This window comes from Dunckerocampus dactyliophorus, chromosome 3 (assembly GCF_027744805.1).
Source record: "Dunckerocampus dactyliophorus isolate RoL2022-P2 chromosome 3, RoL_Ddac_1.1, whole genome shotgun sequence".
NCBI classification, from domain to species: Eukaryota; Metazoa; Chordata; class Actinopteri; order Syngnathiformes; family Syngnathidae; genus Dunckerocampus; species Dunckerocampus dactyliophorus.
This window is the reverse complement of record NC_072821.1, coordinates 2,484,372-2,507,966: the sequence shown is the minus strand read 5'-3', so window position 1 is coordinate 2,507,966 and position 23,595 is coordinate 2,484,372. Positions and strand designations below refer to the sequence as shown.

Sequence of the window (23,595 nt, the reverse complement as noted above, 5' to 3'; positions counted from 1 at the left end):
AGAAGGAGAGGTTCCGCAGGTCCTTCATACTGACCGCTATCAGGCTCTACAACACCTGCACCACCTGAACCATGTTGTAGTCACTATGCATTCTTTACACTGTACTCTTTACTTACGTATCTTGTTTGCTGCTGTAACAAGTGAATTTCTCTGCTGTGGGATAAATAAAGTACAAATACAAATACAAATACAAACGGACCCATTTTTCAAAGAAATTACCCCTCTGGGTCTGTAATTTTATGTCAACAAACGCCAACACTTTTACTGTAATTTGACTTTTTGGTGGACCAGGGCTTGATGACTTGGTTGACTTAGTACTTGTACTTGTACTTGTATTGGTTTGTGTGGCCTCCTTTGTCTTTGTTGGCCGTGCCGTTCCAAAGCGTACCATGTCTCTTTTATGCAGTGTTTGTCCTTCTTGCCTCAAGCAGAAACATCAGAGTTGTATTTACATTTTTTCAAACCGCCATCAAAGTAATAACAACAATGTTGCATCATGAAGGGCTCATCTCGTCGTCAGCCAACATGGGGCTACAGTCTTTTCCCTTAAGCAGCAGTGCAGCGCAGTGTGTTTAGTTTGCAACACTCTCAGCCATCACCATGCAGCTACCTGAAGAAATGCGTGTGTGTGCGTGTGTGTTCTGCTGAGGCAGCAGGTTGTCTGGTGGGGGCCGAGCAGATCTTGCGCGCCTGGCAAAGCGGGCCATTAACCCACCGCCCTGAGGTGTGACCTGGGCCAAATCCAATATTGGCTCCAGCATCAAGGCCCCGGTGCCACTCAGGGTTCAAAGCCAAGAGATCATCAACACGCCTTTTCGCCCTCCTCCTCCTCAAATAATAAAAGAATCAATGTAAATTCCTCCAGACACCTACGAGCATCGCGGCCGATCCCGCTGCTCACTTTGGAGAATCAGAAGCGAAAGAGAGGAAACATGATCATAACGATGATGTAAATTGACCACAGTGGCCTCGAGGTTGATTACTGTAGTTAAAAGCTTACATTTTCAAGGCTTTAAAAATATATGACCACGATAGCAACCACCTGACAAGGGAGCATATTTGGTAAACTAGCTGGACATCTCGCAAGGAAGCTGTTATTTACGTCCATTTACATGCCCATGCCTCACGAGACAGCAGTACGGTCATGTGATCTCTCATAGCCAATCAGCAAAGAAACGTAATGGTAATCATGGTACAAATGTTATGATTAAATACAATGAAAGGAAACATATGTTCAACTGTTACTGTACTGTATACTGTATACTGTACAGTATACTGTACTGTATATGTATTCGTTTATTTTTTATTTTTATAACAAAATTATTTTGCAGTTAAAAATTATTTTGAAAACGTTACTGAAGTTGTGCAATATTTGACAGTAATTTTCCTCTTCCAATTATTATTACTTATTCATTAATAATATTCATGTATTCATTCATTCGTTTTCTATGCCGCTTAATCCTCATTAGGGTGGCGGGGGTATGCTGGAGCCTATCCCAGCTGACTTTGGGCGAGAGGCGGGGTACACCCTGGACCTGCCAGCCTTTTGCATAATTACTTAATAATGAATGAATTATGAAATACATTATTAAGCAATTATATTTAAATCATTATTACAGAAAAATAATTATTTTCATTATTATTTTCAATATAATAATTATAATTATATCTCGTTATAATAATGTATGTGTATTTTTTATGGAAAAAGCTTAATATTGTACGGAGTGTATTTCACTATAAATATAAAAAGTTCCTCAGGGTACTGTTTTAAAGCCCTGTTTTCTTTGATCAAATTTCCATTCTGTCTTTTTTTTTTGTGGTTTACTACTGAGTGATCCAGTTTTTTCCCATCCAAGTTTAATTTCTATGTCACTTTTAAAACAAAGCATTTCGGGAGTGCTTTCCAACAAGAAAACACACTCATTTAAGTGTAGCTGAAAGCACAAGTAGATGAATAAAAATACAAAACCATTTCAAATAAGGTATTCAAAATGTCATTCATAAATAATAAAAGCAAAATACAAAAAAAGGGACTAAAAATGGAGAGGTGTCTTAACTTTAAAAAGCCAATAGAAAACAAATGTGTTCTTAACGAGATTAAAGTTTCCAGCGATGTAGCAGGAAGTGGATGACATTTATTAGATATGGTGTATAGAGCTGCAACAATGAATCGATTAATCGATGGTTAATCGATTACCCAATTAATCGACAGCTATTTTGGTAATCGATTAATTGTTTTTTTTATTTAAATATGTAAATATCTTCTCATTTCAGCCTCTTAAATGTGAATATTTTTTCATTTCTTTAGTCATCCATGAAAGCAGACCTATTCTCTTTGTGTTTTAGCCAAAACAAGATATTCACACATATCAACTTCGACTTTGGAAAACAATGAAGGGCATTTTTGCCTCTTCTGATATGTTGCGGACCCGACCACTAACTTTGCTTCATATTCATTTGGTCCATTTTTGGCCTAACCCATTAGTCCATTCATTGAAGCAACAAGCTTCTTATCAGTCGACTGAGAAAATGATCACGATTGTATTTTTGTGTACATTCATTGTTTTACTGAAGCTATTTTGACAAACATTTTGATGTTTGATTACTTAACATTATTTTCACAGAATATTCAAGCGGCAACCTGGTGATGGTGCACTTATTGTTCAACTCGAAAGTTCAAATCTTCTATTTCTGAAGAAAGAGGCAGAAATTAAAAATGCGGTTTTGTTAAAAAAAAAAAGTCAGATTCATCGATCAATTGAAAAAATCATCGACCCATTAATCTGTTATTAGAATAATCGTTAGTTGCAGCCCTATTAGTGTATATTATGAAAGATAAAATGTAAAAGTGATGCGCAAATAACAGTTTTTTGTTCATTTGTACGTTTCAAATTGAGCTCCAGTGTGTTTATTTAACATGTTGTGTAAGCTAAAGCTAATGTTTGTGTGTACGTGTGTGTGCGTGTGTGTGCTACACAAACGCAGGTGGAATTAAGGCAAACATTTAAGGACAAATGACAAGCTTGAAGACAAAAAAAAAGCCCATAAAAACATGAAAGTCTTGCATCCGCTTCAGAGCACCGCCTCCCCCACTCCTCCTGTGGGTTCCTGTTTCTGCACTGGAAACAAGTCAAATGTCTAAAGAGATGTATCGAAGTATTGTGGCGCGTTCCGTTAGGACGGATATGTCATGTGACATGACGCCTGCGAGCATCCGTCACAGATAAAATGACAGATGCTGTTTTTTTGCCTCGTGGATCTTCGTGGGCCGAGGCTGATTTGGAAACTTCTCTTTACTTTTTCCATTTCACCCGCCGTGACATTTGTTTGTATTTTATGTTGCAATTAGGCGCTGGCTAACACTCGACCGTCCCACGGTGTTATGTTCTGGGCCTACTGGGAGAGCGAGGAAGGGGCCGAACTTGTCTTTTAGTGACGGATGTCCTTGATTTTTGTCCACATGAAGAACAAGAGTCGTGATTTTTCTGTACAAGCGCTGACCTTTCCGTCTGCGTTTGCGTCACTTGAGGCTCCCGCTGTCGCCGCGGGAAGTACATACACCTCGCCACGCACACTCACTGGCGTTCCCCCTCGTCCGGGTTCGCCGCCCGCCGTGGCGACTTCCCCCCCTGCGGCTCATCTTTGTCCATCCGTCCAGGTGGACGCATGGCTTTGATTGGCAGACGGGGCGGCGGACGCTGTCAACGGGCTTCTTGTGATTGGCGGTAATTGCCGTGGTGGCCGTGGGGGGGCTCATCTTTCACATACGGTCAGCTGTGATTGACCCCATTAGACCCAAAATGAGGATCGAGTCGGGGACCGCCATCAAGCACATCACCACCTTTGGCAATTAGCATCTAATCGTCCATCAGTAACTGTCCGTTTGTCTAATGGTTACGCCTGTCAGATAACAAATTGTGCTGGTCAATAATTGTGCTACAAATCATCGTCAATAATCGATTTTATCAACATTTTTTTTAGTCCATTTTTTCATTATTTGTCATGAGTGGTGTAATTCACATTTGAACCACTAGATGGTACTCAATTATAGTGTACGGTGTACCTGTGTGAGACATTAGCTTGACACAGATGTTGCCTGTTTTTGCAATGTAGCCAGCGACACGGTCTGTGAGCGCGCACCATTTTGCACTGTTTTGTTTATATTTCCGGACCAAACGCCTCAGTAAGCTTTAACAGTCAGGACGAAGACTCCACTGCCCGAGGCACCTCCATCTGACAACCGACACTGTCCGTATCGGTTGTCGGTGTTCATGCGCTCAGCTTGTTCATTCTGTTTAAACCCGAAATATTCTCACACTGAGGCTGTCGGCTGAGACATTCGCCTCAGAAACCATGGCTTCTGTGCCTTCTTCATGTTAGCGTATGCTACCTCACAAAGCTAACTGCTAAACCCTTTGTATCCACTCAGTAGTAGCCCCGCCTCCACAAAGAGGCTGAATGAGATGAGGGCCCACTCTCTTCGTTCATTCCACTATAGAACCAACGTGCACAGACAGATGCAGAGTGAACCCTCTCGTCATCCAGCCTGTGTGGCACAGAGAGACCAGCAGATGGAACAAACGCATTTGTATTTGTATTTGTATTTGTATTTGTATTTGTATTTGTACTTTATTTATCCCACAGCAAGGAAATTTAAGTGCATGCATGCACGTGTCCATTTATCCAGGGCGTCATAATTATCGACCTGTTTTTTTTTTAGCGTTCCATTAATTGATTTAATCGATTTATCGATTATCGTGACAGGCCTACAAATGGTGCTAGAGCTGTGAGGATAAATGTATTACACGTATGCTAGCATGTCCTCCTAAGCATTTTTGCCACAATCCATAGGGGGCGCCACTAACGTCATTTCCATGCAGTGACTGCACGTTGGTGCGAACTTGGGTCTCGCTTTCCCAAGTAAACGACGATGCGTGTGTTTCTTGTAAATTCATAGCCGTCATATGTTAGCACTTAGCCTGAGCTGTTTACACCATGGTGCAATCAGGGTAATTGTCAGAAACGTTGGTCCAGTAGGCGCCCCCCCCCCCCCCCCCCCCCCCCCCCCCCCCCCCCCAACCCCTGCACACACATGCTTTTCCAAACACATCACTGGATCGGTGCCGCCTTCATTCTTTGCAAACAGCCATGGTTTGTGCTTCAGAATGAGACATGGTCTCAGATGTTATCACGAGCACTGTGGCTGCTTATGGCCTTTAGAACCTCGCTAAAATGTTCAAAAACAAACATTTACTCACCAAGGAAACCACCCCAAAGACAACATGGCCGACGGAAAGTACAAGTCTTGCTAACCCAAACAAAGAGCCACCGTGTTTAGTCTAGTTGGAGTTCCAAAGGGTTTCCGCCGTCGTGGTTATCCTTACTTTGCATCTGATGTCAGTACAAGACTCTTACATGCCTTCAGACTTTTACTCACCACATGGTGGCCGTGAGTGAAGTATGAAGTCATGAATGACAGAAGAACTCTAAATGACAGGAGTGCTCTGCTGTTTTTAGGAATTGTCTGCAAAAACACTAGTCAAAGATCCTCTTTATGACAGAAGCGCTCTGCTGTTTTTTTTTACAGGCAAAGCGCTAGTCAAAGATTCTCTGCAAAAACGCTAGTCAAAGATCTTTTATATGACAGGAGTGCTCTGCTGTTAAATGACATACTGCAAAACACCCCCCCCCCCCCCAAAAAAAAAAAAGTGTTCTGCTGTTTTAGGGATCTGCTGCAGAAACACTAGTCAAAGATCCTCTATATGACAGAAGTGATCTGCTGTTTTTAGGGATCTGCTGTAAAAACACCAAAGTTTTTTGTTTTTAAGCACCTAGAGTCAAAATGCTAGTCAAAGATCTTCTATATGACAGGAGGACTTTGCTGTTTTTAAGGACCTACTGCAAAAAAAAAACACTAATCAAAGAACCTCTATGACAGGAGCACTCTGCTGTTCTTAGGAATCCGCTGCCTCTTTTTTTTAACAGAAGTGCTCTGCTGTTTTAAGCACCTACAGCCAAAATGCTATTCAAAGATCTTCTATATGACAGAAGGACTAACAACGTTAATCAAAGATCCTCTATGTGACAGAAATGCTTTGCTGCTTTTAGGAATCTGCTGCAAGAACGTTAGTCAAACATCTAGTATATATGACAGAAGCGATCTGCTGTTTTTAAGCACCTGTGGCAAAAGCGCTCGTCAAAGATCCTCTGGAAAAACGCTAGTCAAAGATCTTCTGCATGAGAGGCGCGTTCTGCCGTTCTGCAGCCAAAATGCGAGTCAGAGATCTTTTATATGACTGGAGGACTGCTGTTTTTAAGGACCTACTAATCAATCACAAGCACTCTGCTGTTTTTAGGAATCTGCTGCAAAAAGCCGAGTCAAAGATTCTGTTTTTGACAGGAGGGCCCTGCTGTTTTTAACGAATACTGTAAAAACGCTAATGAAAGATGGTCTACATAACAGGCTTGCACTGCTGTTTTTAAGGATCGTCTATATTCACCTTTAAAGATGAAAGCCTTGGTCACCTGACCTCAACCCCGCTGAGATGTTTTGTGTTTTGTTCTCCTCAGGTTTCGGCGGGCTCTCCGGCAGGCTCCTCGGCCACGCCCACCTCGTCGTCGCGCCAGTACGCCCGTCAGCGCATCACTCGCGTCAACCTCAGGGACATAATCTTCTTCATGGAGCAGGAGAGAGAGACCGCCCACTCGCTGCTCCTCTACCGTGCCCTCCTCAAGTAGCGTCATCCTCCTCCTCCTCCTCCTCGTCCTCCAGCCAGGTGCCTTCAGATCAGGTCTCAGCTTTGTGTTTCCATACGTTAGCTCGTGGTGACGTCCCGTCTAGCTTTTCTGAGCGCTAAAAAGGAGTTTTTAAAAAAAACAGATTGTTGTCGTTGATGTGTTAGCTTCATGTTTTGTAGTAAAGGTTGAGCTTGAGGGCGGCCAGCGTCTTTTGAACGCCTCAAGCGTCTCAACATCTTCATCATCAAGGCTGTCAGGGCCTCCACGTGCTATTTATTCAGCTTCGTCTTCATCAGCGACAAACTGCTACGACCTTCCCCTGGTGTAAATAGTTGGCTTCCAGGCACTGGCAGCGTCAAGACGGACGAAGAACAGCGTTTCTTTCTGCCAAGCAACGTTACCACCGCACTGAAAAGAAAAGACAAATAAAAACCGGATAAAAGTCACAAAGCTACCAGACAAAAGAGAAAGAAAACACTCTTGTTGAAATTAGGAAACTTTTTTTTCTCCGAAAAATATTCACATTTTTTATTGATACTATTTCCCTAAAAAAATGTGGCTCTATTGTTGAAAACTGTTCTTTTTTTCATACTTTTATCTGAAAAAATCTTTTTATTTTTATGCACCATTCCTTCCTCCACATTTTTCACTTCCTGAAAAAAATCTGGGAATTTTTTTGAATACAAAAAAAACATGATTTTATTCACGTGCACGTGACTTTACAACGACCTTCTTTTTTTGTTGTAAAAATGCTACTTTTTTCCACCGTAGGGTGGCTGGGCTCCCGCTTAGTCAGGATGCCTCCCGGACGCCTCCCTGGGGAGGTGTTCAGGGCACGTCCCACCGGTAGGAGGCCTCGAGGAAGACCCAGGACACGTTGGAGAGACTACGTCTCTCAACTGGCCTGGGAACGCCTCGGGGTCCGCCGGGAGGAGCTGGATGGAGTGGCCGGGGTGGGGGAAGTCTGGACTTCCCTGCTGAGGCTGCTGCCCCCCTGATAAGCCGAAGAAGATGGATGGATGCTACTTTTTTTTGTTGCCTAAATTAAAAAAAAATGTTTTTATTAACACGAATGACTACTTTTCCTAGAAAAATATTATATTTATTTATTTGTGCAAGAATATGATTTAAAAAAAAACACTTTTTTCTTAAAAATTCACAAATATTTCAGGGAAAAAAATAAGTTAAAAATAAGTCCACAAAAAAAGTACAACAAAATTATGAATTATTTATTCACATCTTTTTTTTTCTTTTTCTCAAAAGAAAATTCTACTTCTTTTTCATACACACAGGCTTGTGTGACTTTTCTTAAAAAAAAAAAATATATATATATATATATATATATATATATATATATATATATATATATATATATAGAAATATTAGCTTGCTAATTATATTTTTTTCCTCAGAAAATCTTCTGATTTTAATTGTAAAAAAAAAATGGCTTATAATAAAGCTTTCTTGAAAACAATATGACTTTTTTCACAAGATTTTTTTTTTTAAACAAAAAAAGATTTTATTTACATATCTTAAAAAATTTAATTTTTTCTTGAAACAACTTTTTTTCTGGAAAAAAAAGTTTTCCATGAAAAAAAACAACATAAATAATGGGTAAAAATTCGACTTTATTCTTGTAGGGTTACAATTTAAAATATATATATATATATACATATATGTATATATATATTAAATGTTATCATAAATTACCTTTTCCCTTCAGAAAAAAAATTGTATTCTGTTTGTAAATGTTAAAAATGACTTCTTTTTTTTTAACAAAAAATATAAAACTTCATCTTTCTTGAAAATGTTCATGTTCAATGACAAAAATAAAAAAAATTCTAAAAAAAAAGGCTTAATTCTAATAAGATGACAATTTTTTTGCAAAAAGAAAATGATCTTATTCCATAAAATTTTGCTTAATTTCCCAACTTGATTGTCGTAGTCTAATCCTGATTTTTTTCTTTTCGGTGTGGTCCTAATCTGTCTTGGAGCGGTTTCACCTTACAGTCTTGTTTACCAGCCGTTTTCGTCATGATTTCTATCAAGCCGGTTGCAGCTCATGTTGTTTGACGAAGAAGAAGAGGAAAAGCTGTTAAAGGAAAAGTCCGCTCTTCGGGCACATTAGTAGAACGACAAAAGCCCAAAGCTTATTGTTACGCGTCACTGACACCTTGTTAACTTTATTTTTTTTAAATAAAAATAAGAACACTAAATGATTCATGTATAATGTGATAATCTAGTTTTATTGCTAGTGATGATTTTAATGTGATATTTGGGCCTATGCAGCTTTTATTGTTGTCACATTTGGATGAATTTCAACATGACTGACATTTCAATCCATTGTGGTGCTCTGTGAACTTTGACGGCACTTTTACTTCATTTTTATTGATTTTTTTAAACATTTTTTTTACTAAATCCCTTTTATACCTGACAACTTAAGTAGTCGGTTTAATATTTCTTTAAAAAAAATGAAGCAGTATTGACACTTCTACCCCTGAAAGTCACACATGGTAATATATTTTCATTTTTTTGTGCTTTTTTTATTGGCTTTTATGCACATTTTCCTTAAAAACATGTTTTTGGGCAAGCACAGCACCATCATGTATCTTCACAGATTTTTGATCAGCCACATTTTTAGCACTGCAGCTTTTTAGCCAAACGGTTGGCTAAAAAAAAACACACAAAAAAACGGGATAAATAAATCACCTTTGACTGTAAGGACATTTTGTAAATACTGTTTACAGACTGACTATGTGTTTATTAGAACCACCTTATTTTTGGTATAAAAAGCAAACAAACAACTCTTGTACATATCTTGGAATTTTCCTGTTTGTGTGAAACAAAAAAACAAACAATACTGATGTATTTGTACCTATTTTGTAAAGGAATAAATAAGCTGTTTACTAAACTGACCGTATGCTGACTCGTGTCCATTTCTTGGCATCATGTCCGTGAACGGCATACTAGATAGACGTCATGTCCACAAAATGTCATACGAGACTTGTGGGACTCCTGAAGCGTCCAACTGGTACCGGCCAGCTTCGGCGGTGGTCGAGGCAAAGACCCGAGTGTGGTAGGAGTTCGATGAGGCCGAGGAGCGCCATCCTCGGTCGTACTCGAAGAGGTTCTGGCAGACCATTCCACACCTCAGAAAGGGGAAGCAGCGCCCAGTCAACACTCTTTACGGCGAGGACTGAGGCCTCGACTGAGGATGTGGTCGGGCCGTGCAAGGAAGACTCTGAGGCCCTTTTTAGTCCCACTGTGTGACGAAGTATTATTGTATTGTATTTGTATTTGTACTTTATTTATCCCACAGCGGGGAAATTCACTTGTTACAGCAGCAAGCAAGATACGCAAGTAAAGAGTACAGTGTAAAGGATGCATAGTGACTACAACATGGTTCAGGTGGTGCAGGTGTTGTAGAGCCTGACAGCGGTCGGTATGAAGGACCTGCGGAACCTCTCCTTCTTACACCGTGGGTGTAACAGTCTGCTGCTGAAGGAGCTGCCCAGGGAAACAACAGTGTCATGTAGCGGGTGAGAGGTGTTGTCCATGATGGATGTCAGCTTAGCCAACATCCTTCTCTCCCCCACTTCCTCCACGGAGTCCAGAGGACCGTCCAGGACAGAGCTCGCTCTCCTGATCAGCCTATTGATCCTTAGGGCCATAGTGAAGAAAAAAACATTACAGTAAAAAATACATTTGCGAGAAATAAAGTCACAAATTTACGAGAAAAAGTCGTCAATTTATGAGAATAAAGTTGTGAATTTACAAGAAAAAAAGTTCTAATATTAAGAGAATAAATTTGAAAATTTACGAGAAAAAAAGTCACAAGTTTATAAGAAAAAGTCATCAATTTATGAGAATAAAATTGTAAATTTACAAGAAAAAAAGTTGTAATATTACGAGAATAAAGTGGTAAATTTACGAGAAAAAAAAGTCACAAATTTACAAGAAAAAGTCGTGAATTTATGAGAATAAAGTTGTGAATTTATAAGAAAAAAAGTTGTAATATTATGAGAATAAAGTTGTAAATTTATGGAAAAAAAAGTCTTACGTTTACAACAAAAAAAGTCACAAATTTATGAGAAAAAGTCGTCAATTTATGAGAATAAAGTCATAAACTTACAAGAAAAAAAGTAATATTACGAGAATAAAGTTGTAAATTTACGAGAAAAAGTCGTCAATTTATGAGAATAAAGTTGTGAATTTACAAGAAAAAAAGTTGTAATATTAAGAAAATAAATTTGAAAATTTACAAGAAAAAAAGTCACAAATTTATAAGAAAAAGTCATCAATTTATGAGAATAAAGTGGTAAATTTACCAGAAAAAAAAGTCACAAATTTACAAGAAAAAGTCGTGAATTTATGAGAATAAAGTTGTGAATTTACAAGAAAAAAGTTGTAATATTATGAGAATAAAGTTGTAAATTTATGGAAAAAAAAGTCCTACGTTTACAACAAAAAAAGTCACAAATTTATGAGAATAAAGTCATAAACTTACAAGAAAAAAAGTAATATTACGAGAATAAAGTTGTAAATTTACGAGAAAAAGTCGTCAATTTATGAGAATAAAGTTGTGAATTTACAAGAAAAAAAGTTGTAATATTACGAGAATAAAGTGGTAAATTTACGAGAAAAAAAGTCACAAATTTATAAGAAAAAGTCATCAATTTATGAGAATAAAGTTGTAAATTTACAAGAAAAAAAGTTGTAATATTACGAGAATAATGTGGTAAATTTACCAGAAAAAAAGTCACAAATTTACAAGAAAAAGTCGTGAATTTATGAGAATAAAGTTGTGAATTTACAAGAAAAAAAGTTGTAATATTATGAGAATAAAGTTGTAAATTTATGGAAAAAAAAGTCCTATGTTTACAACAAAAAAAAGTCACAAATTTATGAGAAAAAGTCGTCAATTTATGAGAATAAAGTCATAAACTTACAAGGAAAAAAGTAATATTACGAGAATAAAGTTGTAAATTTACGAGAAAAAGTCGGCAATTTATGAGAATAAAGTTGTGAATTTACAAGAAAAAAAGTTGTATTATTACGAGAATAAAGTTGTAAATTTACGAGAAAAAAGTCTTACATATACGAGAAAAAAAGTTGTAAATTTACGAGAAAAAGTCATCAATTTATGACAATAAAGTTGTAAATTTACAAGAAAAAAGGCGTAAATTTACGAGAAAAAAAGTCGTAAATTTATTGCTTTGGGGAAAAAAAGTGTATTGTTTGATGACTTTGCTTCGCGTCCTGAACTCCACTACAGAAATCAGTGTTTTCTACACTTTTGCTTCTTAAACTATTATTTCATGATGAAATGGAAAACGTTGCTGAAACCTTTTTAATATGTTGCCTTGTCTTCGACTGCATTGTCTTTTACATCATCATTTTCGGTTCTTGTATTTCAGTAATGTTTGATAGCAAATGCTAACTGGATGTAATACATGAACTGTACCTCCTAATGAACGCTACCGAGCTATTTTGACTGACATATTACAAGTACTCAGGTTATGTACACAACTACTGAGGAATTATGTGTCACTATCTCTATCGCTGCGCTCCTGGGGTCATTTTGGTCGGCCGGCTACTCCTGGGAAGGTTCACCACTGTTTCATGTTTTTGCCATTTGTGGATAATGGCTCTCGCTGTGGTGCGCTGGAGTCCCAAAGGTTTAGAAATGACTTTATAACCTTTTCCAGACTGATAGATCTCAATTAATCTCAGTTAAATTATGTTTTAACGGGGGGGGGGGGGGGGGGGGGGGGGGGGGGGGGGGGGGGGGGGGGCAATCACTTTTTCACACAGGGCCATGTAGGTTTGCATTTTTTTTCTCCCTTAATAATAAAAAGTTTCATTTAAAAACTGCATTTTGTGTTCAATTGTGTTGTCATTGACTAATCTTTACATTTGTTTGATGATCTGAAACGTTTAAGCGTGACGAACATGCAAAACAATAAGAAATTATGTCTCAGCTCGCGTGGGAACGCCTCGTTGTTTTGCTATTCATATCTTGGTTTTGTTTTTTTACATGATGAACGTACGCTAGTACAACCTTTTTTTCCCAGCAAAATCAACCCTTCATCGAGCTTCATTTCCATTTCCAAGGCAGCACACAGACGCCGACCGAAGAAGAAAAAAGACAAAAAGTCCCTGTAGGTTTGTGCCGCTAATTAAGCTGTAGCATTTTTGCAAAGACCAAAACGTTTAACTCAGTGCAAAATATTGGCGTTTAGGAGAGGATTGTTTTCACCATCTTGGCCGCCTTGTTAGTCCTGAATGGAGAAAAACAGCCTGCTTTTTATGTACGTTGGAACTTCTCGTCGTTGACAGATTGCGAGTGCTGAAGTGCTGAAGATGCTTTTGTGCAGGAGCAGTTGTGACGTCGCCCACTACTGGCCTGGCATGAACATTACAGCACTTTATGTCTTTTTTATGTCTTTTTTTGCAGGTCTGTGTAACTTATGTCTTTTTTTGCAGGTCTGTGTAACTGTTTTGGTAACTTCGACCACTTGCAAGGGAAACTTTTCATGCATTTAAAAACAATAAAAATATCATCCTAACGAGGATGTCCAAAATGTTTTACAATTCTTCATGGGTAAATAATAAATAATAAATAAGTTTAATTAGTAACAGAATTACTCCTTCATAGATGTAATTAGTTACCAGGGAAAGTAAGCATTGCATAAGTTTTTGGAAAAACCTTCAAATAAAAAGAAAAAGTGTACTGTACATGACATGACGTTTTCAGTTTTTAAAATATGACTATTTTCAAACAAGTTTAATATTAACAAAAAAGCATTTTTTCCAGACACCAGTGGTAATAAAAATAATAAAAATGAAAAATATTATTAGTAATTCATAATTGTTATTATTTTTTTAATTAATATACTGTATGTATGCATATATTTTAATACGAAAAAAATTCTAAGGAAAAAAAAATGTTATCTGATATGTGCTTCGTACGATGGCGTATTAGAGTCACATATAAGACCTTTGGCCTTGGTCAAAGGTAATATTATTACTTTTTTTCTCGTCAGTTTACAACTTATTCTTGTAAATGTATTACTTTTTTTCTCGTAACGTTACGACTTTTGTCTCGTACATTAACGACTTTATTCTCGTAAACTTGCGACTTTATTTTCAAAATGTCAGATTATTTTAATACTCCGTTGTAACAGGCATTGCCTGAGACAGCTATGAAAAATAATAAATGTACGGGAAAAAACTTGGAATATGACAAGAATAAAGTCCTAAATTTGCCTTCTTTTGAAAAAAGTAGTTGTAAATTTACGAGAAATTATTTTAAAAAAAATGTCTCGTATATTTGCAACTTTGTTCTCATAAATTTACAACTTTATTCCCGAAATTTCAGATTATTTTAATATTCTGTCGTACAGGCGTTGCCTGGAACCGCTATGAAAATTTACGAAAAAAAAACAAAAAAAAATTGAAAATTTACGATGAAAAAAAAACAAATTTACAACTTTTTTTCTCATAAATTTACGACTTAATCTCGTAAATATACAACTTTTTTCTCGTAACATAATGACCTCTTTCTCGAAATTTACAACTTCTTTCTCGTAAATTTACAACTTTATTCTCGTAATATCACGAGTTTTTTCTCGTACATTTACAACTTTATTCTCGTAAAATTACAACTTTATTCTCAAAATCTCCGATTATTTGAATATCCCGTCGTAACAGGCATTACCTGAGACAGCTATGAAAAGGAGGGACTTATGTGACCTTTGGCCGTGGGCAAAAATAACATGACTATTTTTCTCATAAATGTACAGCTTTATTTTTGTACATTTACGTTCTTTATCTCAACATCTCCAATTTTTTTGTGGCCCCAATACTGCGTTGTAAATGAGCGTATTTGTACTAATATGATGACTTCTTCTCTTGGAAATTAACAGCTTTTTTTCTCGTAAATTTCAGACTTTATTCTTGTAAATTTTCTCGTAAATTTACGATTTACGACTTTATTCTCGACAGCTCAGATTTTTTTTCCAATGTGGCCCCAATACTGCGTTGTAAAAGAGCGTACTTGTACTGATCTTTGTGACGGAACAGGAGGAAGGAATGAGACAAAGCCAAGTGACGTCCAGTACATCCTTTTATTATCGCAAATATGCAAGAAAACTCACTGCAAATGAACACATGCCCTTTAGAATACCACAGTCTAATTGTTCTTAAACACTTTAAATAATATACATTATTATTATTATTATTATTATTATTATAATACCTTTGAAAACGCTTAAATCCGTATGTACAACAATGGCATTATTTTTTCAGGGGGGTGGGGGGGGGTTATTTGAAAAACCAGTCCGCTGTACAAGTGAGCGTCCGCTGGGTGGCGCAGTTTGAGAAAACTGTCCGGTACGTCATCAGAGGGTGCGTTATTGCCGCCTCGGGGAATAAGTAACACCCAGCTGGTCATGAAAACCGTAGAGAAAAATGTTGTATTTGATGTTTGTTTTTTTTAAGTAAATTCTGGGAAAAGTCATTCCAGAGTCGTTGCGGTGCGTCTTTAGTCCACAAAGCACCAGCAGGGGGTGCTAGCCGAGGTTCTCCACTGGCCCGGGTTGAGTATTCCCTTTGAGGAGGCTTGCGCCCCCCCATGGAGGAGAGCCGTACTGCTCTGCTCTGATCCTACTTTATAGATTTATTTATTTTTTCTTAGTTTTGGCAACGCAACAAACAGCATGTGTAAGTGACGCACACACAAATCGCCATGTCTGATGCAAAAAAAAAGACCTTAATCGTGAGTCCCCCCCCACATCGCCACCCCTCCCCTTCCCACATGATCCCACAAAGTTTGTTGCGGCTGTAGTCGACTCAGAAGGAACAAAGAACTCTACAGCCAGCACGCATTTACGATGCTCGTCTTCTTCTTCTTCTTTTTTTGAACACTAAGAAAGAAAACATCTTTGTACAATCAGGAAATATGCACCATGTCAGCCGCGGGACATTCACCCTTTTTCTTTCAAGGTGTGAGGCCTCGTCCACACACACAAAGGTAGTTTTCTAAAACGACATTTTTATTTGGATGTTCTTAAAAAACAACCCAAAAAATTGACATCCACATTTTTTTGTTGACTTTTCCCTCATTTTCTTCAGTTCCATGTTGTTGTTGTGCCTTTTTCCAGAAGTGGCTTTCTTCCATCTTCTGATTGGATAAAACCTTTTTTTTTTTCCATAAAAAAAACCTAAAAATGAAATGTTAATTTTACAAAAGAAAATGGTATATTCATTCTTTCATTTTTAAATATACATTTTCCATCATAGTAATAGTTTGATTGGACACGTTGGAATCGTCCTCATATGTTGTTTTATTTTCATCCAAATTTGAATACAGAATGTTTTCCTTACGGTTTTGTTCAAAAATAAATAAAAACATAAAAATGCTTTTTTTCGATGTCACTTCTAAATGAATTTACTGGACTAGTTTTAATCATTTTTATCTTAGTTTGTCTTTGTCACCATCAGTCTTTTTAAATGAGTTCTCATTTTCTCCAGTTTGCTTCGGTTGTCGCCGTCCTTTCCAAAAATGTCTTTCTTCCAATTAGCTACAACTTTTTTATCATTTTAACTCATAGTTTGTTTACACATAAAATGTCGAATTGTAACGAAAAAAAGAAATTCTTCTTTATTTGGTTTTGTCCCCATATATTTGTATTTTCATCAAAAAAGAAAAAAAAAGAAACACTGAGACACGTTTTAGACTGTGCCATTTTTTGCAGTTGATAAAATTAAAAAAAAAAAATTAAATTAAAAATTTTGTTTTAAATATACCAGTTTGTTTGGGATCACTTTTTATTTTGACATTATGACAAAATGTTAATTTCTGGGGGGGTTGTTGTTCGTAGTGATCCATGTTTTGGATGGTGGTCCTTTTCAAAAATATCAGTGCGTTTGTGGACGCAGCCGTGAGTGTTGTGAGGGAAGCGGGGCGGTGGGACATGATTAAGTGCAAAAACACCCCAAAGAAAACATTAGGAGGACATCTTTTGCCCAAGTGGAGACGTAGCGGTAAACTCCGCGTGCGTGTTTGGTCCTGGACTATTTTTGAACATTTGATCAAAAGTTGAGGCTGCTGAAAGATACGTTCGCAGGGCTAAAATGACGGAATGACACGTTTAAAAGGGAGATTGTCCCCTCTGTTGGAACAATGGGCCGCTCTGCGAGTCGGATGCGTTGCCAGCTCCTTGCTGCCAATAAACGCTCCTCTTCAAGACAAACAACACATCCTTCACGTGGGACAAAAGAAGATGAAAATAATCCCGTTAATGCTTAACTCTTTACAGCGTGGCGTGATCGGAACAAGAGAAGAAGAACACACTGATGATGGGCTGACATCATGAAGGGGTGGGTGTTATCATGTCCTCTTCGCTTCGTCTTTACAGGCGTCCCGAGTGGGCCAAAAGTAATCCTCAAAGGGATCTGCTGGGATGTGTGTTCATCCCAGATGTTTGGTCTTGTTTGCGTCTACATTCCCCTCAGAGGTGAGGGAGCCTCCGCTCCAGCGTACTACACGTGTTCTAAGTGAAGGTGTGGTCCACTTACAACAGGAAGATGGAGGAGGGGGTGTGTGCGGAATGCTCTAGAATCCTAGTCCAGGGGTTCTTGTTTTATCCTGATGGGCGTGTTGATGGACAGACTCCGTCGGTCCTCGCGACACAGCACGTACTCGCTGAACTGGGACGAGTCCACGCCGCCGCCGCATGACGCCGCCACGCTGAAGCCTTTCTGGAAGAGACGCTCCAGGACCTGGACGGACCGGGACAGGTACAAATGTTGGTGAGACGTCACACTGATAACTTCACACACGATTACCTTTACCAGCCTAACTCTAATCACCGGAGACACGGGTGTCTAAAGTGCGGCCCGGGGGCCATTTGAAGCCCACAGCTTGTTTTTATTGACCTGCAACACACTGTAAAAATAGAATTAAGCTAAAAAAAAAAAAAAAAAAATTGAAAAAAATTGAAAAAAATACAGCAAAAAGGCAAAAAGAAGCTGAAATGTTGATAGTAAGAACTAATAATACAACAAAGCTTTGTCTATGAATGTATAGTATGTGAGGGGTTCTAAATCCAGTTTACAAAATTAAAAAATGTCAACATGGCTCCCTGCATCCTTTCATTTTCTAACCCTAACCCTAACCCTAACCCTAACCCTAACCCTAACCCTAACCCTAACCCTAACCCTAACCCTAACCCTAGCCCAAACCCTAACCCTAACCCCTAACCCAAACCCTAACCCTAACCCTAACCCAAACCCTAACACTAACCCTAACCCCTAACCCTAAACCCTAACTCTAACCCTAACCCTAACACTAACCCTAACCCCTAACCCTAAACCCTAACCCTAACCCTAGCCCTAAACATGAACCCTTAACCAAAAACCTTAAATCTAACTTAACCAAAACCCCGGCACAAACCTTAACTCTAACCATAAGCAAAGCCCTACCTCTAACACCAATATAAACCCTATCCCAAGCACAAACCCTAACCAAAACCCAACTCTAATTTAAGACCCTAACCCTAAAAGAATAATCCCAACACAAACCCTGACCCGAACAAAAGCACTACCCTTAGCTCTAAAACCCAAAACCCTAACCCTCTAACCCCCAAATCTAAAACCCTAACATTAAAAGAATACAAACTCTTACCAAAACCCAACTTAAACTCAAAACCCTAAACCTAACCCTAAACCTAACCCTAACCAAACCAATAACCATAACACAAACCATAACCCTAACAAATACTGTCCCTTACCCTTACCAAAACCCTAAAGAAACCCATAACCCAAACTCCAACCTTAACTCTGCCATGCAGCCTAACCCAGAATAAACCCTACCTTCACCCAAACCCCGACAGAGAAGCAAAGCACGCGTTCGATGACGGTAATGAAGTCCTGCAGGTATTCATACTTCAGTCTGACTTTGTGACCTTTCTGGTGACCTTTACCTTTTGAAATAAGCCATCATTAGCAGCACACACGCCTCAGTCAGGTAGAAGTTCTTGTTTTTTTTTTAAAGATGGTCGTCCATAATCCCTCCTCCCATCAGCCTCAGCATCATTCCCAACATGAACCCTGTGTCATTAACGCACATCACCTCCCCCAACACCCCCGTGATGGAACGAGACCGGGGGGCTTGCCGACATCACACCACCGCTAATATTGATGATGCTCGCACCCCATTGGCTGGCGAAGCGAGGCCACGAGCTCAAAGGGTTGCAGAGAGTGTGAGCGAGGTGTGTTCATGAGCGCGGCGAGGAGGTGATTACTGGAGCTCCTAATTTGAGTAATGAGGCCGGGGTGAGAGGAGAAGCCAAGACCGCGAGGAAAGGAAAGGAGAGGAGAGAAGAGGACAGGAGAGGAGAGGAGAGGAGAGGAGAGGAGAGGAGAGGAGAGGAGAGGAGAGGAGAGGAGAGGAGAGGAGAGGAGAGGAGAGGAGAGGAGAGGGTCCACGTGTAGGGAATAAGGATGGGACCTTGCTGAGCGAGGAGACAAGAGCGGAGGACAACCTCCAGACTTCTAGTTTGATCCAACATAAAATATCCATTTCTCTGCTGCAATCCTTGTGGGATATTGTGTCTTCTTTTTGGAGGGGGAACTTGGAAATCCCCGTGCGAGGATTGCCATGTATTTACTTATTCCCCGTCCTCTTAACGCTGCATGGAAATATGGAAATGAAGACGCTCGCTGAGGGAGCCGTCTTCATGAGCCAGAGTTCTCACTTCCAAACTTATTTACACACACATGTACCGCCAAGGGTGACCTCTTTAATTACAGGGCCCCCACCCCCACCGGAGCACCAAAGTGGGGTGTTTACGTCTGCGGTTCAAAGGGTCACACCACCCAGAGGCTGGGTTCACCACATTTGCTAACCGAGCACACGATGGATCCCTCACACCGTTAATCTCCACAGTAGCGTGTTGGACGTGTGCTGTCCAAAATCCAGCCTTGATGCCGCGGAATTTACAGTTTAAAAGCGCTTTTAGTAAACCCTCCTGGGAACACGCCGTTTTGAGTGCCTGTAGCTTTAATGCTAATGAGCTGTGTTTGTCTCCAAGTGGTGCTATTGTGTACTTTATCCACTTTTTACGTCCCTCGGTTCATCCCAACACTCAGCAGCAAAAGGCACAAGGAGGCCACATTACTCGCTAGTTGCTGTACCGTTCTTTCAAACGGCTGCTCTGATCAGGATTATCGGCACAAAAAAGCCCCCGCTGCCATTGGCCCGTACAGGTGAGAAAGTCTCAGCACCTCCTTGAAGATACCGTACCACATTCATTGGCTAAGACATTTGCATAATGTCCCTCACCTTTGGGGACAGGCTTTCCGCTACATGCAATTGATTGTGGCGGTGCGCCACTCCAAAATAAAAGCTGCCATACCATGAAAATGAGTTAAAAAGTAATATATTGTATGAATATGCTACTGTATATAGCATATATACACTAGATACACATATAGATTATCATTAATCACATATTGACCACAATTAGTTTGAAAATGTCTCACTGCGCTTTATTTTGATAAGCATGCACCGGAATTGCCTGTCTGCCTTGCTTGCACTTGATCAGTGGCCAGATGCGCGACGTCTTGTGTTGTCTTTCACTTTGTTTCTTATTTTCAGGAGAATAAACAAGAGCCTGTAAAATGTGTAGCCACTTGTTAAATAAGTAATAAAAAAATAACTCATAAAAAAATAGCTATTTGTCATTTTTTTTAAAACTGCAGATGCAGCAGCGGCACGTCACAGCGGCAGAAGTCCGCCCTCCCGTGCAGCCCACCACCACAGCTTCAAAAAGTCCTATGGGCAACCCTGAGGGGCACGTATTACTACTAAAGCATCATTCAAAAGTCACTGTTGCATAAAAGGGCACCTTGAACATGACTTACAGTATAAAAGTATACTTGGATGTCAAAACAAACTTCCTGTCTTCTGCTTCCTGTTCCAAACTGAACGACAGCAGCACGTTTCCTTGTGTCTTCCCCTCCTCCTTCCTCCAGTTTCATCCCCCGGCCAGGCAGCAGCGGCGGCGGCGGGGGCGAGGACAAAGTCAGTAATTTGTGAGACAGAAGAGATGGCAGACAGCTGATGGTGAGGATGGCTAATTAAGAGACCTGCCCAAGCATCAAACAAGCAGCCCCCCCCAAAAAATCCATGACAGGCGAACGATTATGGAAATGATATTACATTGGCTTCTTTAATCATTGCATCACATTGCATTTCCCCCCCATCGCCACCCTTTCACACATGGGGGAACTCGCTTACGTTCGGCAAAGTGTTCGGCCGTGGAGGAGGAGGAGGAGGAGGACAGCCTGATCAATAAAGATTGTCTGGCTTTTATCGTGAATCCGTGACAACACTTGAGGATATTATTCCGCACACTTGCCACTGACTGGAGGACATCGAAGCTTTTTTTGCGGCGAATCGGCGCCACAGGAGGATTGACCGTGCAAGGACTGTTTGCAGAAAGGTTTTGATGTCCGCAAAACAAGTTGGTTGAAAAGCTCTAACGCGTCCTCATGCAGCGCCACCTACTGTTGACCCCTGACTCTTAGATCCGGTTCCAAATAAAGCTGCCAGCTTCATTGCTTCACTCGAATGGCCCGACAATATATTGAGTGGAACTTCTCAAATCTCAGAATTCAACAAAAGAGTCACAAAATATTAGGGGTGTCCTGATTCGATACTGATATTGGATATCAGACCAATATCAGCCAAAAAAGGAGTATCGGGATTATATCGGGCTGCATCTGAAATCTCCGATATTAGCACTTTGATACAAGCAGTTGATTCCAGACTCCACCCCAGAACGTCCATCCAGCAGCGGCCGGATAGATCCCACGTGATCACAACAACAGCGCACGCTGGGGCGTTTAGCAAGAAGTAGGAGTGATGTCGGCCATGTGTATTTTTCGTTAAAGTCCGAAAAAGACGTTGCAGCTGAGTGCAACGCTTGTCATGCACAAGTTTTCCCATGGTGGCACAGAACCGAGGACGTTTAATGCGACCAAACTCACCGCGCATGTGAGTAAGCGTTCCACGGGAAACTCCCACGGGACAACAAGAAGTCGTTAGCTAGAACAGAAAAGATGACCAGCTCCTGTCGGTGGTGAGTCAACTTGGTTTTAAACTAGGGCTGTTAAAAATAGCGCGTTAATAACGACGGTAATTCATTAATCGAATTAATTACGTAATTTTTTTTTGCGTAATTAATGCCGAAGCATCATGGCAAGCTACAGCTCTTTGTTATGGCGACAGATGGCGGAACAGTGTTGGTCCCCACAGAATCACAGAGTCTGACGCTCTTTTATGACTTCATTCTGCCCTGAACACGCCAACAGCAGTGCAATTCCAACACCACGTACAGTGTTTGCCCCCCTCCCCATTTCTTATTTTGATGTTTCAGAGCATTTGACGAAATGCCTTCCTCTGAAAGAGTGAAGAAGTCCCACACGATCCATGCCGTGTTTCTTTACAAGTGAGCTCAGGGGAAGTTAGGACAGGTCGTTTGCAGCACGTCACAGAAAAGGAGCGCTTGATTTCGCCACGCTAACCCACCTACAGCACAGGACGGGTAATCTCGCCTCATTGGAGGCATTTTTTTAATTGGTTATCAGAGCTATTTTTGTCATTTTTAATGTAAACATCAAAGTTAACATCTCTGCTCGCCTTCTCTTGATTTTTTCCTCCCCACCACCATCATCCCAAGCCATCCATACGATATTATCCCCTCACTGAGCTGTCACTCAACCTCAGGTCGCCGTGGGGACAAGGAGGCTGTACATCTACGCAAGTCCCGCTCCGCTAACCTCTCAGCATCCTATATTGCCAAGGCGAGAATCAAAGTGGGTGGAAAGCGAAGCATAATGTATAATTGATGGCCACCAGAGTGCGTGCACACGCACACACACACACAAGTTGACTGACACATGATGGCGTGGACAGACCCTATTTAAAGTATGTCTTTTAAGGTGACTGATACACGACTGTGGTAAGTAAGCATCACACATGAAAAAGCCTTAAAGCTGTGACTTCACAGAGACATCTTTGTTATGAATGACTACAGTGATTTCAAAAACACTCTGACAGTGTCATATTTTCTTCTTTTGAGATTATGCAGCACATTTCCGAGTAGCCGTAAGGCGAGAGCTTGATGTAAAGACACATGAATGAATGAATGAATGAATGACACAAACAGCCCTGTAGAGTCAGGTGACCACGCTGGCGGTGGTGGGAATGCACACCCTGCCCTCCAGCGGGCCTCCCAGTCTAAATACCTGCAAAGCGTAGGCGGGTCTGCACAAGGTGAGCACGTACAGTTTAGTCATAACACGAAAAAACGTACACGTTGTTTCATCTTCAACGTCTTTGGATTTCCAAATAGTTTTTCCCCATAAATCCACAATAGGAATGGAATAAATCCATTCCAGGTACCAAACCTTTCCCTACATCAACACTTCCCAAATAGTGTGGCAGGCGCCCCCAGGGGGGTGGGGGTCACAGTGTGTGTGTGTGTGGGCGGGGCTTTCAATATTAGTGCAAACCTGCAAACATGTGTACACTTCAGATAAATAAATAGATACAGATAAATAAATAGATATCAGTATCTCTGTGGTGTTTCAAATCGGGAGGTGGGGTGGCGGCGGCGCAAAAACATTTTTGTCAGAAAATAACTGAGAACCGCTGGGAGACATAAACCTTCAAATACTGTAGAGGTGACGTTTGAGGTTGCATTTTAACAAAGCTAATTGCCATCAACACAAAGACACAAAGACAATAAAACACAGCAAAAATCTTAATAGTTTTTTTAACATCAT

The 23,595-nt window shown here is 40.0% G+C and overlaps 2 protein-coding genes across 5 annotated transcripts in view; one reads left to right on the top strand and one right to left on the bottom strand.

Moving 5' to 3' along the window:
• Nucleotides 1-8,024, top strand: part of LOC129178096 (transcription initiation factor TFIID subunit 4-like) — a 115,626-nt gene extending 107,602 nt beyond the window's left edge. For both annotated transcript variants that reach the window (XM_054769878.1, XM_054769879.1), the window contains one exon: nt 6,571-8,024. In XM_054769878.1, coding sequence (XP_054625853.1) covers nt 6,571-6,738 — 168 coding nt within the window. In that variant the 3' untranslated portion in view covers nt 6,739-8,024. The remainder of the gene's footprint in view (nt 1-6,570) is intronic.
• A 6,811-nt stretch (nt 8,025-14,835) lies between these two features.
• The window catches only part of LOC129178760 (BTB/POZ domain-containing protein kctd15), a 35,698-nt gene continuing 26,938 nt past the window's right edge, over nt 14,836-23,595 (bottom strand). For all 3 annotated transcript variants that reach the window (XM_054771298.1, XM_054771297.1, XM_054771296.1), the window contains one exon: nt 14,836-17,523. In XM_054771298.1, coding sequence (XP_054627273.1) covers nt 17,365-17,523 — 159 coding nt within the window. In that variant the 3' untranslated portion in view covers nt 14,836-17,364. The remainder of the gene's footprint in view (nt 17,524-23,595) is intronic.